The sequence below is a fragment of the Panthera uncia genome, assembly GCF_023721935.1.
Source record: "Panthera uncia isolate 11264 chromosome C1 unlocalized genomic scaffold, Puncia_PCG_1.0 HiC_scaffold_4, whole genome shotgun sequence".
NCBI lineage: Eukaryota > Metazoa > Chordata > Mammalia > Carnivora > Felidae > Panthera > Panthera uncia.
Window position 1 is genome coordinate 9,462,132 of NW_026057585.1, and position 27,873 is coordinate 9,490,004.

At 38.4% G+C, this 27,873-nt stretch overlaps 1 protein-coding gene and 1 pseudogene across 10 annotated transcripts in view; both read left to right on the plus strand.

Moving 5' to 3' along the window:
• The window catches only part of PHTF1 (putative homeodomain transcription factor 1), a 90,079-nt gene that overhangs the window by 33,237 nt on the left and 28,969 nt on the right, over positions 1 to 27,873 (plus strand). For 7 of the 10 annotated variants that reach the window (XR_007454975.1, XR_007454974.1, XR_007454976.1 and 4 more), the window contains exons 6-19: positions 7,895 to 8,051; positions 9,288 to 9,422; positions 11,617 to 11,776; positions 12,643 to 12,816; positions 12,922 to 13,011; positions 14,015 to 14,236; positions 16,747 to 16,875; positions 17,280 to 17,552; positions 18,317 to 18,448; positions 18,962 to 19,048; positions 22,423 to 22,578; positions 23,802 to 23,897; positions 24,337 to 24,462; positions 25,013 to 25,143. Coding sequence is in view for 3 of the 10 variants with exons in the window: in XM_049618397.1 (XP_049474354.1) it covers positions 7,895 to 8,051; positions 9,288 to 9,422; positions 11,617 to 11,776; positions 12,643 to 12,816; positions 12,922 to 13,011; positions 14,015 to 14,236; positions 16,747 to 16,875; positions 17,280 to 17,552; positions 18,317 to 18,448; positions 18,962 to 19,048; positions 22,423 to 22,578; positions 23,802 to 23,897; positions 24,337 to 24,462; positions 25,013 to 25,033 (1,958 nt within the window). In the remaining 7 variants the exon portion in view is untranslated. Of the gene's footprint in view, positions 1 to 7,894; positions 8,052 to 9,287; positions 9,423 to 11,616; positions 11,777 to 12,642; positions 12,817 to 12,921; positions 13,012 to 14,014; positions 14,237 to 16,746; positions 16,876 to 17,279; positions 17,553 to 18,316; positions 18,449 to 18,961; positions 19,049 to 22,422; positions 22,579 to 23,801; positions 23,898 to 24,336; positions 24,463 to 25,012; positions 25,537 to 27,873 lie in introns of those variants that run through there. The other 3 variants (XM_049618397.1, XM_049618398.1, XM_049618399.1) reach the window with 2 other exon arrangements.
• LOC125913306 (methyl-CpG-binding domain protein 2-like) lies at positions 2,488 to 5,467 on the plus strand (annotated as a pseudogene).

Below are 27,873 nucleotides of genomic sequence, written 5' to 3' on the forward strand. Positions count from 1 at the left end.
GGCAAATAATGAAAATCTGGTCTCATTTTTCATGCATTTCATTTACTATTATTGAATTAGTCAACATTTTCAGAGCAGCGTTTAGGTGATAACAGTAAGAATGGTCATCCTTGTTTTGGTCTCGATTCAGAATGTCTTCATTAGTATGATGTGTGTTCACTTACTCTTTAGTATATAAGGGACATATTTTTATATTCCTGTAATTTTAGAAGAGCTTGGCATTTAAGATTAATTACAAATCAGGAACAAATGTTAATTTTTGTGGAATGCTTTTTCACCATAGGAATTGACCAAACTCAGTGGTTAAAGGTACAGTCCTTCACAAGACTGTCCTCACTTCAGACACCAGCCTCACTTTGGGATTCCCCAGTGCTACCCTAACTTCTGACCCCCTGGCTACAGTTTTGAGGGTCCCCCACTCATTCCTGCATGTTTGATAATTCACTCCCAGAACTCAGGAAAGTGTTATACTTACAATTACAGTTTTGTAATATTAAAAGTATATTATTATACAAATTAGAACAGATGCATAGTGTGAGAGGATTCAAAATAGGAAGTTTTCATCATCCTCAGGGATATGGTACCCATTCTGCCATGATGGGTAGCAAAGCTGACAGACTAGTGTCAATCAGGGATGCTCACCCAAGCTTTGGTATCCATAATTTTTATCGAGGATTTATTATGTAGGTATAACTGATCAAGTAATTGATCAAGTGGCCAACTCAGTCTTCAGCCTTTGTTCCCTCCCCACCCCTTCCCAGAGGTCAGGCTGATCCAATGTGCCTCAGAGCCTCAACCCTCTAATCACATGGTTGGTCTTTCTGGCATGGCTACCCCATCTGCAGCCACCTCATTGGCGTAAACTATCAGGTATGGTCCAAGGGGCCCACTGTGAATAACCAAGGTACTTCCATCACTTGAAAAATTCCAAGGATTTAGAGGTTACCTCCCAGGAATCAGGGACAAAGGCCTTTTACATAATTGCCAATTGAGATGATTTGTATATATATCACCCAAATTATGTTATTAAATTATTGGATTAAATCAGTTCAGTAAACAAACATGTAAGTGCCTACAATGTGTGCACAAGTCGTGTTCTGTCTGGGCTCTGAGATACATTTTTCGCTCCAGCATAAACCCTGCATGGTCTTGGTGAATTATTCTTTGTTTTATTGTCAAATTTACTTTGATAGTATTTCAGTTATTCATTCAACAGATAATAAGTGCCTCTTATGTGCTGCATACTGATCTAGCTATAGCAGTGAACCCAAGAGACAAAAAAATCCCTTCATTCATGGTGCCTGCTTTTTAGTAGTAAATTTATATCCATATTCATAAGCCAGCAAGATCTGTAGTTTATTGTTTTGGTGCTGTCATTTTTATGTTTGGGTGATAGGCTGTTAGAGCATGAAATGAATTTGGTAGCTTTTTCTCCACATAGGAATAGTTTATATAGCACAAGAATTATCTTTTTTTTTTTTTTAATGTTTATTTATTTATTTTTGAGAAAGGGAGTGAAAGCGTGAGCAGAGGAGGGGCAGAGACAGAGAGGGAGACAGAGAATTCCAAGCAGACTCTGCACTGTACACATAGAGCCTGATGGCGGGGCTCAAACTCACAAACCATGAGATCGTGACCTGAGCCAAAATCAAGAGTCAGACACTTAACTGACTGACCTACCCTGGTGCTCTATTTTAATTAATTATTTTTTTATTTGAGAGAGAGAGAGATCAAGCATGCACAAGGGGGAGAGGGGCAGAGGGAGGGAGGGAGGGAGGGAGGGAGGGAGGGAGAGAGAGAGAGAGAGAGAGAGAGAGAGAGAGAGAGAACATCTTAAGCAGGCTCCATGCTCAGCACAGAGCCGATGTGGGACTTGATCTCGTGACCCGAGTCAAAATCAAGAGTGGGATGCTCAACTGACTAAGCCACATAGGCGCATCTAAGAATTAATTTTACATGAAAGTCTGAAAGAACTCACCTATTAAATTGTATCTGGAATATTTTGGATGTAGTTTTTGATATTTTTCTGTTTCTTTCACCATCTGTTTCTTTGGACAGTTCATATTGCATAGAGCAGTTCATAGCATAGTAATTAAGAGTAAGGACTCGAGCCCAGTTGGCTGGGTTCAGATCCCAGCTTTGCTAATTGCTACCTGTATAATTGTGGGAAATTATTAGAAAATACTGATCCTCAGAGCAGAACATCACTTCATAAGGTATGTGTCATACAGCATCTAGCTATTTCTTGGTAGAAAGCCTTTTGAAATATCCAGATTATTGTCAGAAAGGCAAATCCTTCAAACACATCATTCTCTTTCTCTGTGACCTGAGACTTCAGGTTTTGCCTCAGCTGATGTGTTGGTGGATCGTATTGTCGGAAGTTATGTGCTTTTGCCTTGTACTTTTAAAATTGATAGGTTTTTGGCTGCCACCTGGAGCAGGAGCGGGGGGAGAGCGCGGCGTGGGCAGCAGTGGTGCTGGTGGTGACTCCGCCACAGAGCAGGAGGGCCAGGGCAACACGCTCACTCTGTCCCCGGTGAGCGGCGTGTGCAGGGAAGGCGCTCAGGGTGGCGACTGTGGCCGGGGCTGCGGTGTCCCCTGAGTGGCGGCGACAGTGCCACTTGGCAGTGCCCCCCAGCAAAAGCCAGTTCCTTTCCTGTTGGGAGCATGGGGCTGGGGCCCAGGGGACCCTGGGCCACGGAGAGCAGGAAGAGGATGGACTGCCCGGCCCTACCCCCCCACTCCCCACCCCCCACCCCATGGAAGAAGGAGGAAGTGATCCGAAAATCTGGACTCAGTGCCAGCAAGATTGATGTCAACTAGTTCAGTCCAAGTGGTAAGAAGTTCAGAAGCAAACCTCGGTTGGCAAGGTACCTGGGAAATACTGTTGACCTCTGCAGTTTAGACTTCAGAACTGGAAAGATGATGCCTGGTAAATTACAGAAGAATGAACAGAGACTGTGGAATGATTCTCTCAATCAAAATAAATTGTATATTGTGTCGCCTTTATGCTCTAGCTGTGCTGGACTACTCCTAATACTTAACCATGGCATGTGCTTTCAAGATTCTGCTTGCTCAGGTGCTATTTCCTCTGCTTGGAATGTGCTTCCCCCCTTCCTCTCCATCTGGTGGACTCCTACTCATCCAACGCCCAGCTCCATTGTCTCCACCTCTGTAAAGCCTGCTCCTGCATTCATCAGGCAGAACCAGCCCCTTCTTCCATAATGCCTCCCTGGTGCTTTGCCATTGTATTTATGATTGTTTGCTTCAACTAGACCCTGAACTCCATAAGGGCAGGGACTGTCCTTCCTTCCTTCCTTTCTTCCTTTCATCCTCCCTCCCTCCCTCCCTCCCTCCCTCCCTCCCTTCCTTCCCTAGCACATAGTAAGTGCTTAATGTTTGCTTCTTGTTTGTTTGATTTAATATCCACCTCATTCCAGAAATGTATAGTGCTCATAAATATTGAATACAAGCAGCAAGGGAAAGAAGAAGAAGGGAAGACAGATCAGGTTTGCAGCAGACCTGACCACAGAAACTCTGCGGGCCAGAAAGGAGTGGCAGGATGTATTCAACATGTTGAATCAGAAAAATATGCAGCCAAGAGTTCTTTATCCAGTAAGGCTGTCACTCAAAATGGAAGGAGAGATAAAGAGTTTCTCAGACAAACAAAAAGTAAAGGAGTTTATGAGCACTAAACCATCCCTGCAAGAAATTGTAAGTTGGACTCTTTGAGTGGAGAAAAGATGAAACAAAACAAAAAAGACCAAAAGCAACAAAGATTAGAAAGGACCAGAGAACATTACCAGAAACTCCAATTCTACAGGCAACACAATGGCACTAAATTCATCTTTCAGTACTCACTCTAAATGTCAATGGACTAAATGCTCCAGTCAAAAGACATAGGGTATCAGGATGGGTAAGAAAACAAGCCCCATCTGTATGCTGCTTACAAGAGACCCATTTTAGACCTAAAGATATCTACAGATTCAAAGTAGGGGATAGAGAACCATCTATCATGCTAATGGTCGCCAAAAGAAAGCCAGAGTAACCATACTTACATCAGATGAACTAGATTTTAAAATAAAGACTGCAATAAGAGATGAAGAAGGGCATTATATCATAATTAAGGGGTCTATCCACCAAGAGGATCTAACGATTGTAAATATTTATGCCCTCAACAAGAAAGCACCCAAATATATAAATCAATCACAAACATAAGCTCATTAATAATAACACCATGATAGTAGGGGACTTCACCCCACTTACAGCAATGGACAGACCGTCTAAGCAGAAAATCAACAAGGAATCAATGCCTTTGAATGATACACTGGACTGGATGGACTTAACAGATATATTCAGAACATTTCATCCTAAAGCAGCAGAATACACACCCTTCTCTAGTGCACATGGAAAATTCTCCAGAATAGATCACATAGGGGGACACAAATCAGCCCTCAGCAACTACAAAAAGATCAAGATCATACCTTACATATTTTCCTACCACAACACTATGAAACTTGAAATCTATCACAGGAAAAACCTTGGAAAGACCATGAATACTTGGAGATTAAGGAACATACTACTAAAGAATAAACGGGTTAACTAAGAAATTAAAGAGAAGATGAAAAAATACATGGAAGCCAATGAAAATGAAAACACGACAGCCCAAAACCTCTGGGATGCAGCAAAGGCAGTCATAAGAGGGAAGTATATAGCAATCCAGACCTTCCTAAAGAAGGAAGAAAGGTCCCAAATAAACAGCCTAACGTTACACCTTAAAGAGCTGGAAAAAGAACAGCAAAGAAAGCCCAAAACCAGCAGAAATGGGAAATAATAAATATGAGAGAGGAGGGCTCACAGCCAACCCTGCAGAAATACAAACAATAATAAGAATATTATGAACAATTATATGCCAATAATTTGGGGAATCTGGAAGAAATGGACAAGTTCCTAGAAACATAAACTACCAAAACAAACAGGAAGAAATAGAAAATTTGAACAGAGCCATAACCAGTAAAGAAATTGATTCAGTAATCAAAAATCTCCCAACAAACAAGAGTCCAAGGCTGGATGGCTTTCCAGGGGAATTCTACCAAACATTTAAAGAAGAGTTAACACCTATTCTTCTGAAACTGTTCCAAAAAATAGAAATGGAAGGGAATCTTCCAAACTCATTCTATGAGGTCAGCATTACCTTGATTCTGAAAACAAAGACCCCACTAAAAAGGAGAACTACAGACCAATTTCTCTAATGAACATGGATGCAAAAATTCTGAACAAGATAGCCAGCCAGACCCAACAACACATTAAAAGAATTATTCACCACGATCAAGTGGGATTTATTCCTGGGATGCAGGGCTGGTTCAATATCTGCAAGTCAATCATTGTGATATATCACATTAATACCAGAAAGGATAAGAACCACATGATCCTCTCAGTAGATGCAGAGAAAGCATTTGACAAAATATCCTTTCTTGATAAAAACCCTCAAGAAAGTAGGGATAGAAGGATCAGACCTCAAGATCATAAAAGCCATATATGACAGACCCACCACTAATATCATCTTTAATGGGGAAAAACTGAGACTTTTCCCCCTAAGGTCAGGAAAGAGACACGGATGCCCACTGTCGCCACTGTTATTCAACATAGTGCTGGAAGTCCTAGCCTCAGCAATTAGACAACACAAAGAAATAAAAGGCATCTAAATCAGCAAGGAGGAAGTCAAACTGTCACTCTTCAGAGATGACATGATCATCTATGTGGAAAACCCAAAAGACTCCACCAAAAAACTGCTAGAACTGATTCATGAATTCAGCAAAGTCACAGGATATAAAATCAATGTACAGAAATAGGTTGCATTTCTATACACTAATAATGAAATGGCAGAAGGAGAAATGCAAGAATTGATCTCATTTACAATTGCACCAAAAACCATAAAATATATAAGAATAAACCTAATCAAAGAGGTGAAAAATCTTTACACTGAAAACTATAGAAAGCTTATGAAAGAAATTGAAGAACCTCCCCGCCCCCCCCCCCCCCACACACACAATGGAAAAACATTCCATGCTCATGTATTGGAAGAACAAATATTGCTAAAATGTCAATACTGCCCAAAGCAATCTACATATTCAATTCAATTCCTATCAAAATAATATGAGCATTCTTTCTTCACAGAGCTAAAACAAACAATCCTAAAATTTGTATGGCACCAGGAAAGACCCCGAATAGCCAAAGCAATCCTAAAAAAGAAAACCAAAGCTGGAGGCATCACAATTCTGGACTTCAAGCTGTATTACAAAGCAATAATCATCAAGACAGTATGGTACTGGCACAAAAACAGACACATAGATCAATGGAACAGGTAAAGAGCCCAGAAACAGACCCATATTTATATGGTGAACCAATCCATGACACAGGTAGAAAGAATATACAATGGAAAAAAGACAGTCTCTTCAGCAAATGGCACTGGGAAAACTGGACAGCATGAAAGCTCTTTGTGCAGAAGAATGAAACTGGACCACTTTCTTACACCATACACATAAATACATTCAAAATGAATGAAAGACCTAAACATAAGACAGGAAGCCATCAAAATCCTAGAGGAGAAAACAGACAACAGGCTCTTTGACTTCAGCCACAGTAACTTCTTACTTGACATGTGTCCAGAGCCAAGGGAAACAAAAGCAAAAATGAATTATTGGGACCTCATCAAGATAAAAAGCTTCTGGACAGGAAAGGAAACAATCAGCAAAACCAAAAGCCAACCAATGGAATGGAGAAGATAGTTGCAAATGAAATATCAGATAAAGGGTTAGTATCCAAAATCTATTAAGAACTAATCAGACTCAACACCCAGAATCCAAATAATCCAGTGAAGAAATGAAGACATGAATAGACGCTTTTCCAAAGAAGACATCCAGATGGCTAACAGACACATGAAAAAATGCTCAACATCACTCACCATCGGGGAAATACAAATCAAAACCGCACTGAGATACCACCTCACACCAGTCAGAGTGGCTAAAATTAACAACTTAGGCAACAACAGATGTTGGCGTGGATGTGGAGAAAGAGGAACCCTTTTGCACTGCTGGTGGGAATGCAAACTGGTGCAGCCACTCTGTAAAAGAGTGTGGAGGTTCCTCAAAAAATTAAAAATAAAACTACCCTATGACCCAGCAATTGCACTACTAGGTATTTATCCAAGGGATATAGGAGTGCTGATTCAAAGGGGCACATGCACCCCAATATTTATATCAGCACTATTGACAATAGCCAAAGTATGGAAAGAGCCCACATATCCATCAACTGATAAATGGATAAAGAAGATGTGGTGTGTGTGTATGTATATATATGTGTATATACACACAATCGAATATTACTCAGTGATCAAAAAGAATGAAATCTTGCCATCTGCAATAACATGGATGGAACTAGAGTGTATTACGCTAAGTGAAGTAAGTCAGAGAAAGATAAATATCATATGACTTCACTCATACGTGGAATTTAAGATACAAAACAGATGAACATAAAGGAAGAGAAGCAAACATATAAAAACAGAGGGAGACAAACCATAAGAGACTCTTAAATACAGAGAACAAACTGAGGATAGCTGGTGGGGTGTCGGGTAGGGGGATGGGCTAAATGGGCAAGGGGCATTAAGGAGGACACTTGTTGGGATGAGCACTGGGTGTTTACATGTAAGAGATGAATCACTAAATTCTATTCCTGAAATCATTATTACCCTATATGTTAACTAGCTGGGATGTAAATTTACAAAAACAAAAAAATTACATTGGTAGATTTTTGTAGCAATAGTTTGTACAATTGCTAAGATTAGGCATAAGGAATGAGCCGTGATGTTTTACATTTTGAAACCTCTTCTTTTCAGTTATAGCACTCGTGTTATATTTTATGATGCCTATTGTGAATGTAAGCGAAGTACTTGGACCCTTGTGCCTTATGTTACTCATGGGAACTGTCCACTGTCAAATTGTGTCTACTCAGATAACAAGGCCATCGGGAAACAATGGAAATCGGAGAAGAAGGTAAGATAAGAAATTGCACTTGTAGTTGTGTTTTCTGATAGAGGCATTGAACAGACTTAGAAAATCTTTGATGAAATTAATAAAAAATCTTCCTGGTTTACAATTTTTTTTAAATTATTTTTTGGCTTAAAAAAAAAAAAAAAGAATGCTTTTCTTTTCGTTCTTCTTCCAGATGCTAAGAAACCTTGTCATGACCTATTTAATCCCAGGTGGGATTTTGTCATTCAGTAAAGTTGTTTAAAAGGAAAAATTTGATACTGCAATAGTTACACTCTTAAAATTTACTTAAGTGATTTTGAAAAAAAAATTTTCGACATTCAGTCTCAATCAAAATTTGGTGAAAATTCACTATGTAAACAAGGATGTTAGTACATTAGGATAGTGCTAGTAAAATTTTTACTTTTTTCCAGTTGTATGTAAAGAATGGATTTCTAAGTGCGCTAAGCTTTTAACAGAGATTAATTTCTCTTTTCTATACATTGAATTTACTTTGTTTTTATTGGTTATATGTCATCTGTGAGTTTTGGAACTGTTATAAAGGCTTTTAAGGTAAATGTTAGGTATATTACCTTCCAAAAGTTACATTATCTTTTCTCAGAATATCTGTAAATTTTTGTTTTCCTAAGCAATTACCAAATAAGATTTTTTTTTTTCATTTGGTGCAATGAATTTCAACATATTTATTCTTATTTTTTGAATGTTATTTTCAAACCATTTTTTTTTTTTTCAAAGAGAGGATTCCTTGCAATTAATGATTTCTAAGGAAATCTCATGTGGTGTATCTTGGTGATTTAGATATATATTTTAACTGCTTAGGGTATCAATACAAAATGATCAATTGCTGTTATTTTGTGTTCTCTGAGTAAATGTGTCAGATGGATAGATTTCTGACATCCATATTTAAAGGCATTGTTCTTTGTGCTAGTGGTGTTGAATGTACATGAAAAGACTCTTGGTCATACATGTGAAAAATTTTTTTCTAGTAATATTTTTGATATCAGTTCAATTTCTTTAAATATTAAACAAAATGATAGCATAGGACTTTGGTTTGGAACCTGGTTTTGCCCTTAAGTCAGAAACATTCTTGCATGATTTTATCCTTATTACAAGAAGTTCACTATACTTAATTTCAGGTAGTAACCCATTGCTATCATTTTCTGTAGGGATATTTTGGGTAGAAACATACAAGTTCTTGAATGACCTGAAGTTGTTGAAATACTTTTTTTTTTTTTGTAGAAAATTACGAAAAACTGTAAATGGTGACGGGAGCCGAGAAAATGGAAATAACTCCTCTGATAAAGTCAGAGGAGTAGAAACTTTGGAATCTATACCCTTTATTGGTGGATTTTGGGACAGTCTCTTTGGCAACAGGTGAGAAGGCTTACGTTGGAATTTTTACTTGATTTTGTATTCACATTAGTGTTAACATAGTATATTATCTGATTGGGAGTATACAGTGTAAGCATATTATAATTGTGGTATGATTTTTAAGGATTCTAGAAGGATTTGTTTACTCCAGGTGTCTCCACTGTCATGTTACCCATAAGTCAAGTATTCTACCATAAAAGTTCATTCTGTTTGATTTTTAACAGAATTATAGACCACAAGATTATAGAAGTATAAATACTTGGAAAGGGTAAATATTTTAAGCCGTATCAGCTGACAGCTTGAGGGGAAAAAATAATTTTAAAAAGACCAGATGTTTTTCAGTGTGGAAGCTGATACCTCTTTAGAAATGGGATGCAGGAGGCTGGTGTTGATGGGCTATAGGACAGAAAGGGAAGTGGATCCAAAACATATTCTATCTTCTTCATGATTTTGCAGGTCGGGACAACACTAGTATGACTTGAGGAAATACTTATTTTGTCATATGTTAATGATTATGACTCAAAAACAAAGTTCTTTTGCAGTTCCTTTATTTTTTTTTTTTAAATGTTTATTTATTTTTGAGAGAGAGAGACACACACACAGAGTGTGGGTAGGGGAAGGGCAGAGAGGGAGACACAGAATCCGAAGCAGGCTCCAGGCTCTGAGCTGTCAGCACAGAGCCCGATGCAGGGCTCGAACTCATGGACCATGAGATCATGACCTGAGCCGAAGTCGGACACTTAACCGACTGAGCCATCCAGGTGCCCCTTGCGGTTCCTTTTTTTGAAGATGAAGTGCACATTTCCCCCACTTTCCGAAAGCAGAGTGTTCTTTGAAACCTTTCATGGGTCAAAATGGAATAAAGTGAAGAAGCAATTACCATTAATTTCTGCAGAGAAACTTTTGAGCCTTCTCAGACCCCCCCCCCCCTCCTCCACCCCCCCCCCCCCCCCCCCCCCCCCCCAAATAGCCTCTCTTAGGCTTTTCTGATACCTTAGGACACATCTTACTAGTGGATTGAGATGAAGCACAGATGCTCACGGACACAGTTCGAAGCTCTGGCGGCTTGATGCTGAGATGCTGAGTGTAGTTCCCAGGGACGGGGCCCTCAGGGGCCGCTCTTGCGGCTGGCCGGCAGCTTGTAGGCGTGCTGCTCCCATAATGGCTCGCGGTGAAACAAATACTGAGTGCTAGTTTCACTTTACACCTTTGTTCGCAAAAGCAAAAATCCTCCTCAGGTTTCTTTTGGTTAACATGACAGGTGTTAATGTAAGTCTTCCATAAAAGCTAAGTGGCACAATGTGGACTGTAGAAAAGTGGGGGGGGACACTTGTATATTCCCCTACTTTGCTAAAGACAGGTTACACTCTTCAGTTGAAGTGTTGGGTTCTTTGTGTTGAACGTTGTGCTGGGCACTGGGCATCCCCTTTCTCAGTGATTTTATTGTCTAAATAGGAAGATATGAGTATGATACAGTCACAGCAATGTAAAAATACTATAAGTGATTATGTGCTGACGAGAGGCCATGTAGTTGAGCAGACAGAGTAATTCAGGGGTGAAGTAATCAGCAGGAGTCATGAAGGAGCCAAGAATTGCTGGGCTTTGAGGGACAGGTGAGGGGAAGACATTCTAGGAAGTGGCATAAACGGGTGATGTGAGGTAGGCATTGGCACTGTGTTTGAGAGGGAAAGTGGAGAAGACTGAAGCTACCTGCTTGCAAAACTGAAAAGAGGAGGCTTACTCTCAAAATTAATAGTGATGAGTCTTTGGAGACTAGCGATACCTGTATTCTGGCTTCCTATACCCTTAGGCAAGCTAGAAGACTGAAAAATAGGATTTCTGCATTTTCTTGATTTCCAGAATAATACACAGTTGGCCTGTGGTTAAAGGTACCTGTTGACTAGAAGCCTTACTAATAACATAGTTAATAAGCATATATTGTGTATGTTGTATGTATTATATACTGTATTACAATAAAGTAAGGTAAAGAAAAAGGAATGTTATTAAGAAAATGATAAGGAAGAGGAAATACATTTATAATACTGTACTGTATTTTTTGAAAAGTCCATGAATAAGTGGAACCTGTAGTTCAAACCTGTGTTATTCAAGGGTCAGGTGTATTACATTCTTCAGAAGAAAGTGATTTCATGAAAGATAGTTCATGCTAGTAATCTTTGTTTTCCTTTTCTAAAATTAGGATTAAAAGAGTGAAATTAATATGTAACAAAGGAACTGGAACTGATAATGACCCAAGTTGTCTGCATCCTATCATTAAGAAGAGACAATGTCGACCAGAGATTAGAATGTGGCAAACAAAAGAGAAAGCAAAATTTTCAGATGGAGAAAAGTGCCATAGGGTAAGATTTAGATGAGTATATATAGCAAAATCTTTTCTTTCCTGCATAAAATGTTCCTATTCTTAGACTCTGCTAGAGGTATCAAATAGATACTAACAGGTTTGTGTAATTTGTCTTAACAAATAAGTGAAATGTAAAACCACAGGACATGAAAAGGAGAGTAACACGCGAAGACTGTAGTTTTTTCTTTTAATTTCTGGGACTAGACCTTGTTATTTGATAGGCTACTGACCCAGCCTTAGGAGTAGGCTGGTCGATTTCATCAACGGATCTGTGTGTAGAGGCTCCTGTGTCATATTCCAGAGATGCAATGATAATATAGTAGGGTTTGGGAAGCTATTTTCTAGCTTTAGCACAGATGTTTTATCTCTAAAACTACATTTTATAGTCTTGAAATATCTTCTCACTTGTTAGACTGTGGCATTTAGTAATTACAAAAACAGCTAATCTGTTTGAGTCATTCCTGCAACCAGACACTATTCTAAGTGCTTTACGTGTAGTAAGTCATCCAGTTGTTTCAGTAGCTCTGTGAGATAGGTGCTTTTATTATCATCCCTTTTCCTCTGAGGAAAAGGAGCCCCAGAGATTCAGTTACTTGCCTCAGGTTACGTGGCCAGGAAGTCGAAGGGCTCCGATTCAGACTCACGCCTGCGCTTCCAGCCTCTCTACATAATACTGCCTCACCGTTTAGGCTGCTTAGTGCCAAGAGAGTTTTCTTTATTGACACCAAGTAAGATATAGGTTTGTTCAGTTTTGGGTTACCTTTACCATTTCTTAGTTTTTACCTGTTTTTTTGTTTTTACACATGCCGCTTACTAGAGTATTTTGGGCTGTCCCCTGGGGAGAAATTGCTGTTCTCTTTGTAGGAGGCTTTTAGGCATCTGGGTAATGGGATTTCAGATGATCTGTCAAGTGAGGAGGACGGTGAAGCCCGGACACAGATGATGATGTTGCGCAGGAGTGTGGAAGGGGCCTCAAGTGACAACGGCTGTGAAGTTAAGAATAGAAAGTCAATACTTTCTAGGCACCTAAACACTCAGGTAATTTTTAGTTTGTAAAAGTATAGGCATTAACTCCTAAATCACTGAATGCTAACAAGATATTTGACATGTTTTCCTATTGTTTATTGGCTTGATTTTTGGCAGGTAAAGAAAACCACCACCAAGTGGTGTCACATCGCACGGGATTCAGATAGTCTGGCTGAATCAGAGTTTGAATCGGCAGCCTTCAGTCAGGTAATGTATCCTTCTGAGAGGTCATTGCTCAGGGTGTATTCCTGAGTGTGATAAGTTTACCCACTGCTTTTTTTATTGATTGTCCTGACGTAGTGGTTCTATTTTCCTGGCCTCCCCTGCCGTCAATTGTCTGTCTACCTCTCTGGCTGCTCACCCCCACGAAGAGAAGGAGCTCTGTTTCACTTTGACTCTGATCTTGAAAGTATCATAGATGATCTGATGCTTGGCAGGCAAGAGCTTCCTCAATCCCCAGATGACAAGAAGGCTCCCTCATATTTACTTGGAATATAGAGTTTATTCTTAAGTATCATTCCTTTGTAAGTGGCACTGATGCTGATGAAGATAAATTTTTGAGAAAGGACCCCTGAGAGACGAGCAGCAAATCTCATCATGCAGCTAATAAGATATTGTATATTTGGAATATTATAATTCAGAGGGGGACGGGGCAGATGGTGGTAGGTGGTTTTTGTTTTGATTGACAAGGCAGTTGGGGGCGTGGGAAAACATTCGTGTTTCTGTTTATGCTGCAGGCGAGCTGCACCGCACAGCCTCTGCTCAGCCTGACTGTCCTTTCCATGGTTGGCCGGGCCCTGGGACACGACTAGATCTGCAGTCACGCTCACTGTATTTAGAGTAGGGGACACTTTGGGAATGTCAGAAGGCTCTGCCACACCTTTCCAGGGTAGGCCCTCCGGAGGGGCTTGCAGAGGTCACTGTTATCCAGGGCATTCCAGTCAAACAGCCTTATGATTTGGCAGTCAGTTCTTAGAGGGAGTCCTTTTACAGCCCTGCTTGTTAGAGAGTCACACAGGGTTCAACATTTATATCTTAAAATGTATTATTGTTATGTGAAGCCTTATGAACAGGTGAATATTTGGGGGTAAGTTTACGGGAGCTTGCCAGCCATCACCACAGATATCTTGCTTTAATTTTGTTTCAGATATATGATTGCTTTTAAAAATGAATGAAAAAAATAGTTTTGTTTTTCTGTTTCCCTTTAAAGGGCTCTAGGTCTGGCATGAGTGGTGGCTCTCGAAGCCTGACCATGTCCAGAAGAGACTCAGAAAGCACCCGCCATGACTCAGAGACCGAGGATATGCTATGGGACGACCTGCTGCATGGCCCAGAGTGCCGGTCATCTGTCACCAGTGACAGTGAGGGGGCCCATGTGAACACCCTCCATTCAGGGACCAAGCGTGATCCCAAAGAAGATGTTTTTCAGCAGGTCTGTAAAGGTGACGGTAGCCAATATTTACTGTATACCTACACATGCCAGGGGCCGTATTATCTCGTTTGGCTTTACAATAATTGAATGAGGTAGATACTATTATTATCCCTAATGTAGAGATGAGGAAATCGAGCATAATTTGTAAGTGAAGACGTTGGAATTAGAACTCAGGGGCAGGTACTCTGGAATTGCCCTAACATGAATTGTTCTTCATAACACTTTTTCTCATTATTTTCCTTAGAATGATCCTTAATGTTCATTTTATGTGAGCAGAGTGGTGTTTGAATGGTATATCAACCTCATATTTTCAGCGACATCGCAGCGTGATGTGTGAATTACTAAGAAATGGCATTACTTGCTTCTCTAGTAATGTATAAACCCAGTGGTGCTTTTAATTTTAGGTCTTATATTAATATCATAAAATCAGAGAACCTGGAATTGGAGATTCCTTAGAAGGTATTTGAACCTTCCAACCAATGTAGGAATTCTTACATGGTAATCATCGTTACTCCTTCTTGGGACTATTGTGATATATCTAATGAGATAATATAAAGTGCTTAGCACAATGTCTGGCAAAGGGTAAGCACCTAATAAATGTTAGCATTATTATTAGTATTGCCATCAGATTATCAGTGGCCTCTGTGTAAGTACTTCTGGAGCCAGAGTGATTGTTAACTTCATGAGAGAGCTTTCTCCACTGCTGGATAGATTGAATGGTTAAGAAGTGATTCTCAAATCAACATTTCAGATGTTTGGTGACAATGATCATGATTCTTCCTTTTTTTGTTGTTCTTTAGGCTAAATATTTCCACAGTGATCTACAAATACTGGATTCTGGATATTCATTTGTTTAATCATTGAATTTTCTTGATTCTAGGATACCATTGCTTTAGGTTACACATTTTCATAAAAAAATCTTGCTTCATTAAATGTATACAATTTTTTAAAACTAACCAGAAACAACATACATTTTCTTATTAAAGCTTTAAGCTTCTTTCAATTTTGCTGTCAAAGTTTGAATCTAAATATTCTTTACATTTAGTCTGAAGATTCATCTAAATTACATTAGCCCTCAGTAGTTATACATGACATCCTGATAATCTTGACCTCCTTTGCACTTTTGGGATTTTCAGTATAATTTTAAGGCATATATAAGCATAATTAGGTAACATGAAACCATATCAAAAGGAATTCATCATTTCCCAATTACCCTATCCATCCTGTTCTTCCTTTATCCCCATATTTTTGAATGCCACCACTGACCGCCTAAGGCAGAAACCTTGGAGTAGTTCTTTTTTTTTTTTTTTTTTTAATTTTTTTTATTTTTTTTGTTTTTTTTTAAGTTTATTTACTTTTGAGAGAGACAGAGACAGCGTGAGTCGGGGAGGAGCAGAGAGAGAGGGCGAGAGAAAGAATCCCAAGTGGACTCTGTGCCACCAGCACAGAACCCAATGTGGGGCTCAAACTCACGGACTCATGAAATCATGACCTGAGCCAAAACCAAGAGTTGGATGCCTAACCGACTCAACCACCCAGGTGCCCCATCCTTGTAGTGGTTCTTGACCCCACCCTGTCTAGTGTGTTACTAATATGTCCTCTTGACTCCACTGAATATCTGTGTCTGTCTACTTGTGTCTCCCCTGCTTGGGGTGGACCATCATTGGCTGCTATCTGGATCATTATAGCAGCTTCTGTGGGCCTGCTCCCTTTGCTTTTCCATGCTGCAGCTGGAATGATGCCATTCCCCTTAAAATCCTTTAATTGCTTTCCCTCCTCCATTGGGATTATTTGCTTGTTTGTTTGTTTGTTTCTTTCTTATGTTTATTTATTTATTTTGAGATTGAGAGCATGAGCAGGGGAGGGGCAGAGAGAGAGGGAGAGAAAGAGTATCCCGAGCGGGCTCCACACTGTGAGCGCAGAGCCCGACCTGGGGCTCAAACCCACGAACCGTGAGATCGTGACCCGAGCCAAAACCAAGAGTCGGACACTTAACCTACTGAGCCACCAGGCACCCCTGTCCTCTTGAGCTTTTTATGCTTTTCTGTGTCCTGATTAGACCAGAGAAAGGCTTAACTCCTCAGTTATTCATGCAACTTGTAAGGCCTATTAGCAGCTCTCCTAGCTAATTTCCTGCTACCTCCAGTATAGTCATGCTGCTCTAGAAATACTTTCCTTCTTAACATGCCATGAATACACCAAGCTTATCCTCCCTTCCACACATTTAGAGAGGGAAGCCAGGCCACCTTGGAGATCATGGAATCCTAGTTTCCATCATTACAGAAGACATTTAGCCTCTCTCTAGGTAAGAAAATATCTTAGTGAAGAAAAAAGGACCAGAGATCAGCATGATGGAGGTTTGTCATTGGTATTGAGCTCTGTGAAGGAGAGAATAGAATGATGAGGTCTAACACTGGCAACTGTGGCCTGGGAGCTGGACAATGGGGAGAAAATCCAACTGAGGGAAGAAAGAAGGGTGGATGAAAATAGTTTTATATTTTTCTTTTTAGAACCACTTATTCTGGCTTCAGAACTCAAGTCCTGCCTCTGATCGAGTTAGTGCAATAATCTGGGAAGGGAATGAGTGCAAAAAGATGGATATGTCTGTGTTGGAAATAAGTGGCATCATCATGAGCAGGGTAAGATTTCATAAGTTTTCAGCTTTTTTGAAAAACCTGTTTATGATCAGCTGTTCATTGGCTGTATTCAGTGATCAAAGCACTGACTCAGCTTTTGAAACATGAATATATATATATTTTTAATTTTTGTGGTTAGTGGCTTTACTTGGTAGTATATATTTTTTTTATTACAAAGTTCTCTGAACATGATCAGTTATTCAGGTATACTCTATGAATGTTCCTTATCTAAGCCTAATTTTTAATAAAATCTAAGAGTCATAAATCTATACGTCATTTTTCTTTGGACTTCTTTTAGATTCGAAACAGATTTAGGTTTTAATAATCTAAATAGTAGTTGATAAAAACTGCTTCATAACTTCATTTAACTGTGTAATAACGATGCGACGTTTTAAATTAATTCCCAGGTTAATGCATATCAGCAAGGAGTAGGTTATCAGATGCTGGGAAATGTCGTCACCATTGGATTAGCATTTTTCCCTTTTTTACATCGACTTTTCCGTGAGAAGAGTTTTGACCAGCTAAAGTCTATTTCAGCTGAGGAGATCATGACTCTCTTTTGTGGGGCACCACCTGTTACACCTATTATTATTTTGTCTATGATTAATTTTTTTGAACGATTGTGTCTTACTTGGATTTTTTTTTTCATGATGTGTGTGGCGGAAAGAACATATAAACAGGTCAGTAGCAAATTAAGTTTCTCGCCTCTGCTTTTGTATATGATATTCCACTGAGTTGTTTTTGTTCTATTGATTTGTTCTCTCTCCAGAAGCTAATGTGGACAATGAAGGATTGATGAGCAAACTTTTGGTGTTTGTGGGTTTAACACTTGTGATATCGATTAATCACAAATAACATGTTGTAATCTGAGATTTCGCTGAGCTAACGGGTAGGAATAAGTGGCTTAGGCAGAGAGTGAGCCTAGCTGACTGCATAGCACCTGTGTCTCAATACTGCACTTGTTTGCCCATAACATATGTAGTAATTCTCAAAGTGAAAATGTTTCCGTAGACAATGGTTAAGTGAGAAATAAATGTATTGAATTTTGGTAAGAATGAAGAATTGGAGACTTGATATGTCTTCATGTCCAAAAAAAATGTGATTTTGAATGGAAATTTAATTTGGAACTAAACCAGAATTCAGGTAAACAATTTTGTTTGTGAGGTCGGGGATTCACAAAGGTCTCCAAAGAATATTCCTTGAGAATGTCAAGTGTACCATATTACAAAGGCATATATACAAAGACATTACTATAGAATATGATTTGGAAGTAACAGGATAATGAGCTATTAGCTTAGTCTAAGTGATCACTGATTAGAATTTCATCCGTTTATTATTTTTTATATGCTTCCAATATATGGGAATATTATTTACAATTATATAAACATATACTCAGAGACAAACATGTATATTTTACTTTGTGATTTTTTTAAACCTCCTCTAGAGATTTTTATTTGCAAAACTCTTCAGCCATATTACTTCTGCCAGGAAGGCTAGGAAATATGAAATACCTCATTTCAGACTTAAAAAGGTGGAGAACATTAAGATATGGTTATCACTGCGCTCCTTTCTCAAGGTGAGTTTCATTTGACGATGGAATATGTGCAGGAATACGCAGAAAGCATGCTCACTGAAATTTCTGGCAGCAGATACTCAATGGGCAGTGTAGTTAGTTCTGTGAACCAGACAGATCATATCAGTGGCTGACAGACGTGCTGGACAGCAAATTGGAAATGATCTATCTGCTAAGGTATTAGAGGGGAGTAAATGAGAGCTTAGGAAGGGAAAAGAAAATCTAAATTCCTAGGGCAGAGTGATAAGTTGAAAATTGCATCTTTTTCTGACTTTTTGGAAAATATTTTAGCTGAAAATACATTTGTGAATAACTCACACCCTTAACTTGGAACAGCATGAATTTCAATGCTTAAAATTAAACGTGTCCAAACTATGTTAAAATACTGGGCTAGAAACTCCTTATAAACATTTATTTTCACATTAATGTTGTAAAACTCAGAATGTGAATGATTTGAGGGCCACTGTTGTCTCTAAGTGTAATCTTAAATATTAACCTATATGTCTCACTCCACAGAGACGGGGTCCACAGCGCTCAGTTGATGTCGTTGTATCTTCAGTCTTCTTACTGACACTTTCCATTGCTTTCATTTGTTGTGCCCAGGTAAACATTTCATATCTGTTGTAATGAAAAATGGAAATTCTAATAAGGTTCACTATCTGTTTTGGATGTGTGTGTGTGTGTGTGTGTGCGCGTGTGTGTGTATGACAGAAATTTATTTCTCAGGATCAAGGCACCAGCATGCTATTTTGAATACTTAATTTTACTTACTTTTGAAATCAGAATAAAATAATTCTGAATCCTTTAAGATTCTAAGATGACTGTAATTTTAATTGGCAGTTTTTGATAATAAAGCTATCATACCACAAGGGTTACAAAATAGTGATTTTTCTAACACCATCTTTACTTCCACATCTGTTAGTTGTCACTCTGTGGTTGACCTTTCCTTTGTTTCTTCTTGGTTTCATTATGGACTCATATATTCTGATTTTTACCCAATAGATTATAACCCATTTGGGTAAATCTATTGGGTATAATCTATTTACTCTATTTATTCTGATGTCTAAATTGTCCCAGATTTGGCCAGTGGGAGACCCTTGAAGCCCCTTCCTGCATACTTTTGATGGGTCCCTGTACCTTTTTTTTTTGGGTAAGGGGGTACTTCTGTGCTTTCTTCATTATAAGAAGTTATAGCCGTAGCTTGTAGTGTTCCATTTATTGAGTTCTAACTTAATTCTACTGTGTTCAGAGAACGTATTCTGAATGTCTTTACTCCTTTGAAATTTGTAGAGGCTTGCTTTATTATCTGGCATATGGTCAGTTTCATTAACTCTCCATCAGCACTTTGAAAGAACTTGTATTCTGTTGTCTTGGGGAGCAATGTCCTCGCTAGGTAAATTAGTCCAAGTTTATTTGTTCCATTGCTGGCATCTTCTATATCCTTACTCATGTTTTTTTCGTCTGCTTATTCTGTCGACCATTGACAGAGGTGTGTTCACGTCTACTGTGATGGTGGATCCAAGACCTGAGCTGAGATCAAGAGTCAGATGCTTATCCAACTGAGCCACCCAGGCACCCCTCTTTAGTCTTTTTTAACCTGGAAAAGTGTCACACTTAATCTTTCATGACCTTTTGAAATGTCTCTGATTGTTTCTTAACTTAAAGTCTGCTCTATTTGATATTAATTTAACCACACCAGCTGTCTTTTGATTCGTTTTTGCATATTATATCTTTGTCCACCCTTTCATTTATTTTGTCGTCATATTTGAGTCATGGCTTCTGTAATCAGCATATCCTTTTTTTGGTTGTTTGTTCCTTAATCCAGCTTCACAGTCTTAGTGTTTTAGATTGTCTGGCTCATTTACATTTAATGTAATTACCACAAATACAAATACTGTTTATTTCTTATTTGGTCTACCTGTTAAATTTTCTTTCTCTCTCCTTTCTTGGCATCTTTTATGAATCAAGTATTCTGTAATATTCCATTTAATCCTCTTTGTTAACGTGTTATATGTTCTTTCACTACTTGTTATATGTGCTTTTACCTCAGAGATTGCAACATACATCCTTAGCTTATTATAGTCTAATAAAGTATTAATTTCTGCTTCCTTGATAATGCTAGGACCTTAGAACACTTTATCTCATTTATCCATTCACCCATTATTAGTATCCTTACTTAAAATTTTACATATATTTTCTTGTATTTATTTGACTTATTTCTTTAAGTAGGCTCCACACCCAATGTGAGGCTCAAATTACAACCCTGAAATCAAGAGTTGCATGATCTACTGACTGAGCTAGCCAGGCACCCCAAATTTTACATATGTTTTAAACCCACAAGATATAATGATTATTTTTTGTATTCAGTTATTCATTTATATTTACCTACACATTTACCCTTTTCATTGCTTTTCATTAGTTCTTGCATTTCTGTGTTTTTTTCTGGGATTTTTTTCTTCCTGTTTGAAGAATCTGGTTATGAATTCTGTTCTAGTATGTTTGAAAATGTCTTTTATCGCTTTCTTGTTTAAAGGATGTTTTCACTGAGTATGCATTTCTAGGTTGCCAATTACTTTCAATACTTTTGGGATTCTGTTACCTTTTGATTTCCGTGTTTTATCTTGAGAAGTCAGCTGTTAGTTTTATTTGCTGCTCTTTTAAAGGTAATGTCCTTTTTCTCTGGTGTTTTTTTTAATTTTTTTTTCTTTCAATTTTTAAAATTTACTTATTCTGAAAGACAGAGAACATGCGTGGGAGTGGCAGAGTGAGAGAATTCCAAGCATGCCCCGCACCATCAGTGCAAAGCCCGATGTGGGGCTCGAACTCATGAACCATGAGATCATGAGCTGAGCTGAAACCAAGAGCTGGACGATTAACCAGCCAAGCCACCCATGCACCCCTTCTCTGGCTGGTTTTAAGAGTTTTTCTTTGTGTTTGATTTTATAGCCGCTTGGCTGTGGTTTGTGTGTTATATATTGCCGCACAACAAACCACCCTGCCGAAGAGGTGGGCCTAGGTTGCTACTAACTGTTACTTTCCTACTCTAGTTATAACTGATTGGCAGGGGTGAACACCTGACCCAGACTAAGCCAAACGTATTTAGAAATTTAGAAATTAGAATTTAGAAATTTTAGAAATTAGGACTGAAAACCTGAGATATCACTGGTGGCCTTTGGAGAAGAGAGGGTCAGTAGGGGTCAGTGGGGCCAGTAGGGTGTTATGGGAAACCAAAGCTGGAGCGAGCCAAACTTGCAGGGAGCAGTAAACAAGTGTCATGCAAAGCAACAGAATTAACTAAGAGGAGTGGAGATGGGAGCCCAAATGGCCCTTGAGGAAGAGAGACAGAGAGGGGAGCTGCGCTGTGACTCCCTGGTTTCAAAAGGCCAGCATTTGGTTTCTGTGAGGATTCTCTGTATATTTTCCAGTGTGTTCCACTTTACCTCAGGCTGGCTTGAGTAAATTTTGAAGCAAACAAAAAACACAACTTTTACTAGCAAACTTGACACGTAATAATAGGCATTTGATAAATGGTAGCTGTTGCTGCTGTTGTTACTTGGATCCTAAAATGGAGTAAAGAATTGATCCTCAGGGTTTTCGAGTCATACCAGTAGGATGGGCCACATGTCTTAGGAAGGCCTACTGGTGATAATGCAAATTTAACACTTTGAAAAACGGTCACCATATAATTGTGAGTGGGCACATGAGTGGTTAAAAGGCTGGAAATGTGTTTGTCTGATTTTACTTCTATGTTTTCCTCCTTTGCTACTTCCTCCTTTGCTGTCTGGAAAAAGTCTAGGAACCCTAGAGAAATAGGTAGGGATTAGTTAAATAGATAAGGCTTTATATGAGTATTAAAATTCTGCTTTGAGTATAAAATATTGGTAACTTGTAAATCTTTTTAAATTGCTAGAGTAAAGGAGTAATTACAGATTTTGAGACAAATGAAAAACCTAACTTTTTGTCGGTTCTTTGTATAGGTTCTGCAAGGGCATAAAACTTTCCTGAATGATGCTTATAATTGGGAGTTTTTGATCTGGGAAACAGCTTTACTACTTTTCTTACTGCGTCTGGCCTCATTGGGGTCTGAAACCAATAAGAAATACAGCAATGTTTCAATATTACTTACGGAACAGGTAACGATTGGTCCTTGTTAATTTAGTTCTGTGGTTAGAGATGGCATAAGATTTGTGCAGAAGATTCAGGGTTGAGTCTAGATTTAGCACTTTCTAGCTATATGACCTTACAGGTGACTTTGCTACTATATAATTATTTCCTCCTTATAAAATGAGGGTTTATAATCTTCCCCACCAGCTCCCAGGATTGTAAGAATTAAGATCTAATGGATTGAAAGTAGTTTGTATATTATAAAGGTATCTTTATTTGTGATAATGGAGCATGCTTTAAGTCTCATATTCTGCATCAAGTATTAGATCTTTATAGTACTTGTCATTTAAGCATGTTTTTAATAAGCTCTTGAATTTCTTCTGTATCAGCCATACATTCAAAGTTTAGAAAATACTTTCTCTTTAGTATGGGAATAGATATTAAGACTTGGAAATGTTTCTTATAAAGACAGAGTAGTATAAAGGGTTTTTTTTTTTTTTTTTTTTTTGGTTTTGGTTTTGATTTCATGGTTATCCATAAGTTTTACATAAATACATTTGGTATCATTAGATTTTCTTCTTTTGCCTGAGAATTATAGTGGGAGAATATTTCCATAGGAGAAAAAATAAAGAACTAACAAGTTAAAAGCAGCTTTCTTCTTATGTTTCATTAATGTTTAATGAGGATGTTATATTATGTGGGTGTCACCAAAATGAGTAGGTAGAGCTTTTGAACTTAAAAAGTTCACGTTAACTGTTAAGTTATAATTAACATTACACTTTTCATTGTTTTGATAGTTAAATTGCTTCATATTTACTTAAAAAAAATTTTTTTTAACGTTTATTTTATTTTTGAAGGAGAGAGAGAGAGACAGAGTGTGAGTGGGGGAGGGTCAGAGAGAGAGGGAGACACAGAATCCGAAGCAGGCTCCAGGCTCTGAGCTGTCAGCACAGAGCCCAACGCAGGGCTCGAACTCACGGACTGTGAGATCATGACCTGAGCGAAGTCGGACGCTTAACCGACTGAGCCACCCACGCGCCCCTACTTTTTTTTTATTCACGAACTGGCTTTTCTTTGTCAGATGTGACTGCGTGGTCTGGACAGTAGGGTATGTGACATATATGTTTTGTAGAAATAACTGCAGGAATTTTCAAATTTATTTTATTTGAAAATATTACTTTCGAATCTGCCAAACTTAGTACAGTATATCTTTTTCTGTGACATTTGCCTTGATCTCTCTTTTTTTCCTTAGATTAATTTATATCTTAAGATGGAAAAAAAGCCTAATAAGAAAGAACAGCTTACTCTAGTAAATAATGTATTAAAGCTGTCCACCAAGTTATTGAAAGTAAGTAATATCCTGTGATCTACTTTCACTAGCACTTAAATGAAATCAATGCTGTACTTATTGGAGAAGACCCTCATAACAGATGGCTGCTGGGCTGTGTACATTCACAATGTCAAGTTGATAGTTTTGAGTTCCTGACTATGTAAGAAAAAATTTCCCATCTTGTTATCCAGGTTCTGATGATTGCTGATGTCTGTCACATTTTTCAAATTATATTTAAAAAAAAAAATTCACAACATACTGCTTGAACCCACCTTTAAACACTTAGCTAGTGGAAAGTAGGTGAGAGTCCATTATAGGTCTTTTGAAAGCAGCTGTTGAACATGAAGGAAGGCCTTACACACTCATCCGTACCCAAGACCTAAAAACCAGCCCAGAAATCACTGGTGGCCATCGATAGGCCATGTATTTCATCTCCATTCTTTCATGTTTTTTGTAGGAGCTGGACACACCATTTAGACTCTATGGACTGACAATGAATCCCTTAATCTACAATATCACACGAGTAGTTATCCTTTCTGCTGTCTCAGGTGTTATAAGTGATCTTCTAGGATTTAATATAAGAGTAAGTGTGACTAGTACTCTGTGGCATCTGCTTTAATCTTACTAAATATAATAATCCTTGCTCTTCGCCCTGTGAGTGTGTGTGTGTGTGTGTGTGTGTGTGCGTGTGTGTGTGTGCGCACGCGCATCTGTGATTGAGAGAGAGACAGACAGACTAGGGGACTGGTGTGGAAATAACTCTTCAAGTAAAGAAATATACGTTTTGATGGTGGTGCACGGGCTAAGTTCTTAGCTTAAGTTTTCTCATTTGACACAAGTACAGTAGACTGCTCTTGAACGAAAAATCAAGTTTGAATCTCATGTTAATCTAACAGCATGGGCTGAGGAAGGGTCTGCCTCTGAGAGGCAGAATGAGTGCATACCCAAAACCCGTGAACTGCAGTATGTCATTTTTGACCCTAGGAATTGTTAGATGGTTTTTCATCTATGGTGTTCTAGAGTTGCTACTGTTCTTATGTAAAGGATTCTTGGTTCATAGTCATGTAAGTGGACCTGTAAACCCCAACTGTTTGTCTTAAAACTAACTTATTTTGGTGATTTTCTTTTCTTAGCTGTGGAAAATTAAGTCATAAGCTGAGTCATGTGCCTGGACTCTCCCCTTGTTGGCACCGGTACTTACCCGTTAAGGAAGGAGACGGCTGCAGAAACCCTGAGATACCTACCTGCTTGTTCACACACAGAGGTGCCCTCAGCTCTGCCTAGTCTTATGAATGGTGTTTTCAGAGGAACAAATCCTTTTCCAACTGGGCATGCATGCCAAAAACTGTGTTTCCATGGTTTTCAAACAATATGAATAGTCAGGAGACTATTGTGTGTTATGGTAACATAAGGGCAACTTTCTAAGCTAGGAAATTGATTTTGGGCATTTCAGTGCTATGACAGTTATATTTACTACAAGTAGTCTTTTGGGTTACTAATGGTAGATGCCCAAAGCATGAAGAAACTATCCTCTATTGGAAGTGGCAAATTCAGTACTTTTTATTAAGTCTATACAATTGGAGATTTCTTTTCTCTAACAAAGATCAAATTTAAATTATTTTAGGTTGAACCCAAATAAAATAACTTTATTGGAGAATTTCAGTTTCTAGGCTTTTTTTGTTGTGGCAGAGAAAAAAAAAACCTTTTAAATTGTGAGTTTCTGCTCAGCTACAGAGAAATTTTAATGAGTTCACAATTCTGAAGTTAATCCTAGTAACTGTGTAGTTGTTGATGAAAGAGTCATGCATATAACATGCCATGTAATTGAGCACGAGGAAGTTTAAGTGTGTGCAGTCCTTCATGTCCATCATACAACATGGTTTCCACACAAATCATCTGAGCTGTTTCCTATCACAGTACTACGTGATAGCATTAACGGTTTGTTGTACAGCTTTCTTCTTCTTTTTTAAAGTTTATTTTTATTTATTTTGTGAGACAGAGAGCCAGCAGGGGAGGGGCAGAGAAAGAGGGAGACAGAATCCCAAGCAGGCTCTGCAGTGTCAGCGCAGAGCCCAGTGTGGGGCTTGAACTCATCAACTGTGAGATCATGACCTGAGCCAAAATCAAGAGTCAGACACTCAACTGACTGAGCCATCCAGGCGCCCCTGTTGTACAACTTAACATAGCCAACCCTCAGCACACTTTCAGGTCCGTGGTGTCTGTACTCAGCCAAGCTATGCCTTTGATGATTTGGATTCTCTATCAGCGTCCCGTTACACACACGTGTCTACATATGTTCATGAAAATTCTCATAGTCTACATATAATTCTTTTTAAGTTTATCTGCTTTGAAGAATTTCTTGAGGCAAATTGAAAGTCTGAATGAGATGAGAATTTATTAATTTTTCTTTTTTTTTAAATTATTTTTTTAACGTTTATTTATTCTTGAGAGAGACAGAGACAGGGTGCCAGCTGGGAAGGGGCAGAGAGAGGCAGACACAGAATTGGAAGCCGGCTCCAGGCTCTGAGCTGTCAGCACAGAGCCCAGTGTGGGGCTCGAACTCACAAACCGTGAGATCATGACCTGAGCTGAAGTCAGCTGCTTACCTGACTGAGCCACCCAGCACCCCAATTTTATCTTATTTTTAATTGAAATACAGTTAACATACAGTGCTATTTGCAGGCATGCATTATAATGTTTCAACAATTTTAGACATTATTCAATGCTCACCACATGATAAGTATACTTTTAATCCCTTTTGTGAATTTTTAAAAGGAAATAATTTAGAAACTTATTACATGTAAAGAATGTACCCACACAAAATCAGTATACCAGTTACACATATTCTAATGTGCAGGAAGATTTTTGAAGTTTAAAGATGAATTTCTCAAGAGTCCCCAGGGATTGAGGTCAGACCTCTCTGGTTTTATATCCTTAGCTCTGCCACTTATTAGCTTCATAATGTAAGACAAATTCCTTAACCTCTTTGCATCTCAATTTATCTGTTGAATGGGGATAACTACCACCTAATAGAGTTTTTAAGGTTGAATGAGATTATCATGTAAGGTACTTAGTACAACATAATAGTACGCAGCACTTTATAAATCCATGACAAACCTTTGTTGTTACTATTTAAAACCTTTTAAAAATCTTTCACCAATAGATTCCTGTGAAGATAGAAACATAGGAAGCAAGGTTGCTGAACTAGGAGGGATTACCAAAAATTTGCAGCCATTTTAAATGCCTCATGAGAGTTATAATTACTTTTAAAGGTACCCCCCCATAATAGTGATTTGCCTGTAGAAGGAACTGTTTTGTAAAGGCACTTCAGTGTTTCATCAGATGGCTCGTAGAAGTCTTGCTTTTATTATTTTCTATAAGGAACAATAGCAACTGTGTCAATGCGAGATTGAGCTCAGTGCGAATTTCAGATGAAGAATGCTTATGCCTGTGTCTTTCTCTCCTACAAAAAAGTGCTATTTGGTTTTTACTTGCATTTTTACACAGTGAATTCTTTAGTTTAAATACAGTATTTAGAATAATTTACTCTTGTGGATTTCAGTTAGTTTTGCTAGTGTATAATTGATTTACATTATTTTTCAGGTAGATAAAATTATATGTAAGTATAGTCGCTCATGTCAGGAACAGGAATCATTCTTGATTCCTTCCTCTTCCTCACACCTCACATCCAGGCACCAAGTCTTCAAATAACTATCTTCTAGATATTTTTCTAATCAGTCTACCATTCTTCATACCCACTTCTACCAGCCCAATCGATGTTATCCTGTTTTTTGAACAACTTTATGCTCCTTTGCTCTTACATATGTGTGGCCCCCTGGCCCCTAAGCTCAATCTGTTCTTAACAGAAGTTAATATGTTTTTCCTAAGATGCAAGTCTCACCATTTAGAGTCTATTAGTGGCTTTACTATTACTTTGAAGACAAAAATCCAAAATACTTTCAGCAATGTGTACAGCCCCACCTTGTTGAGAAAG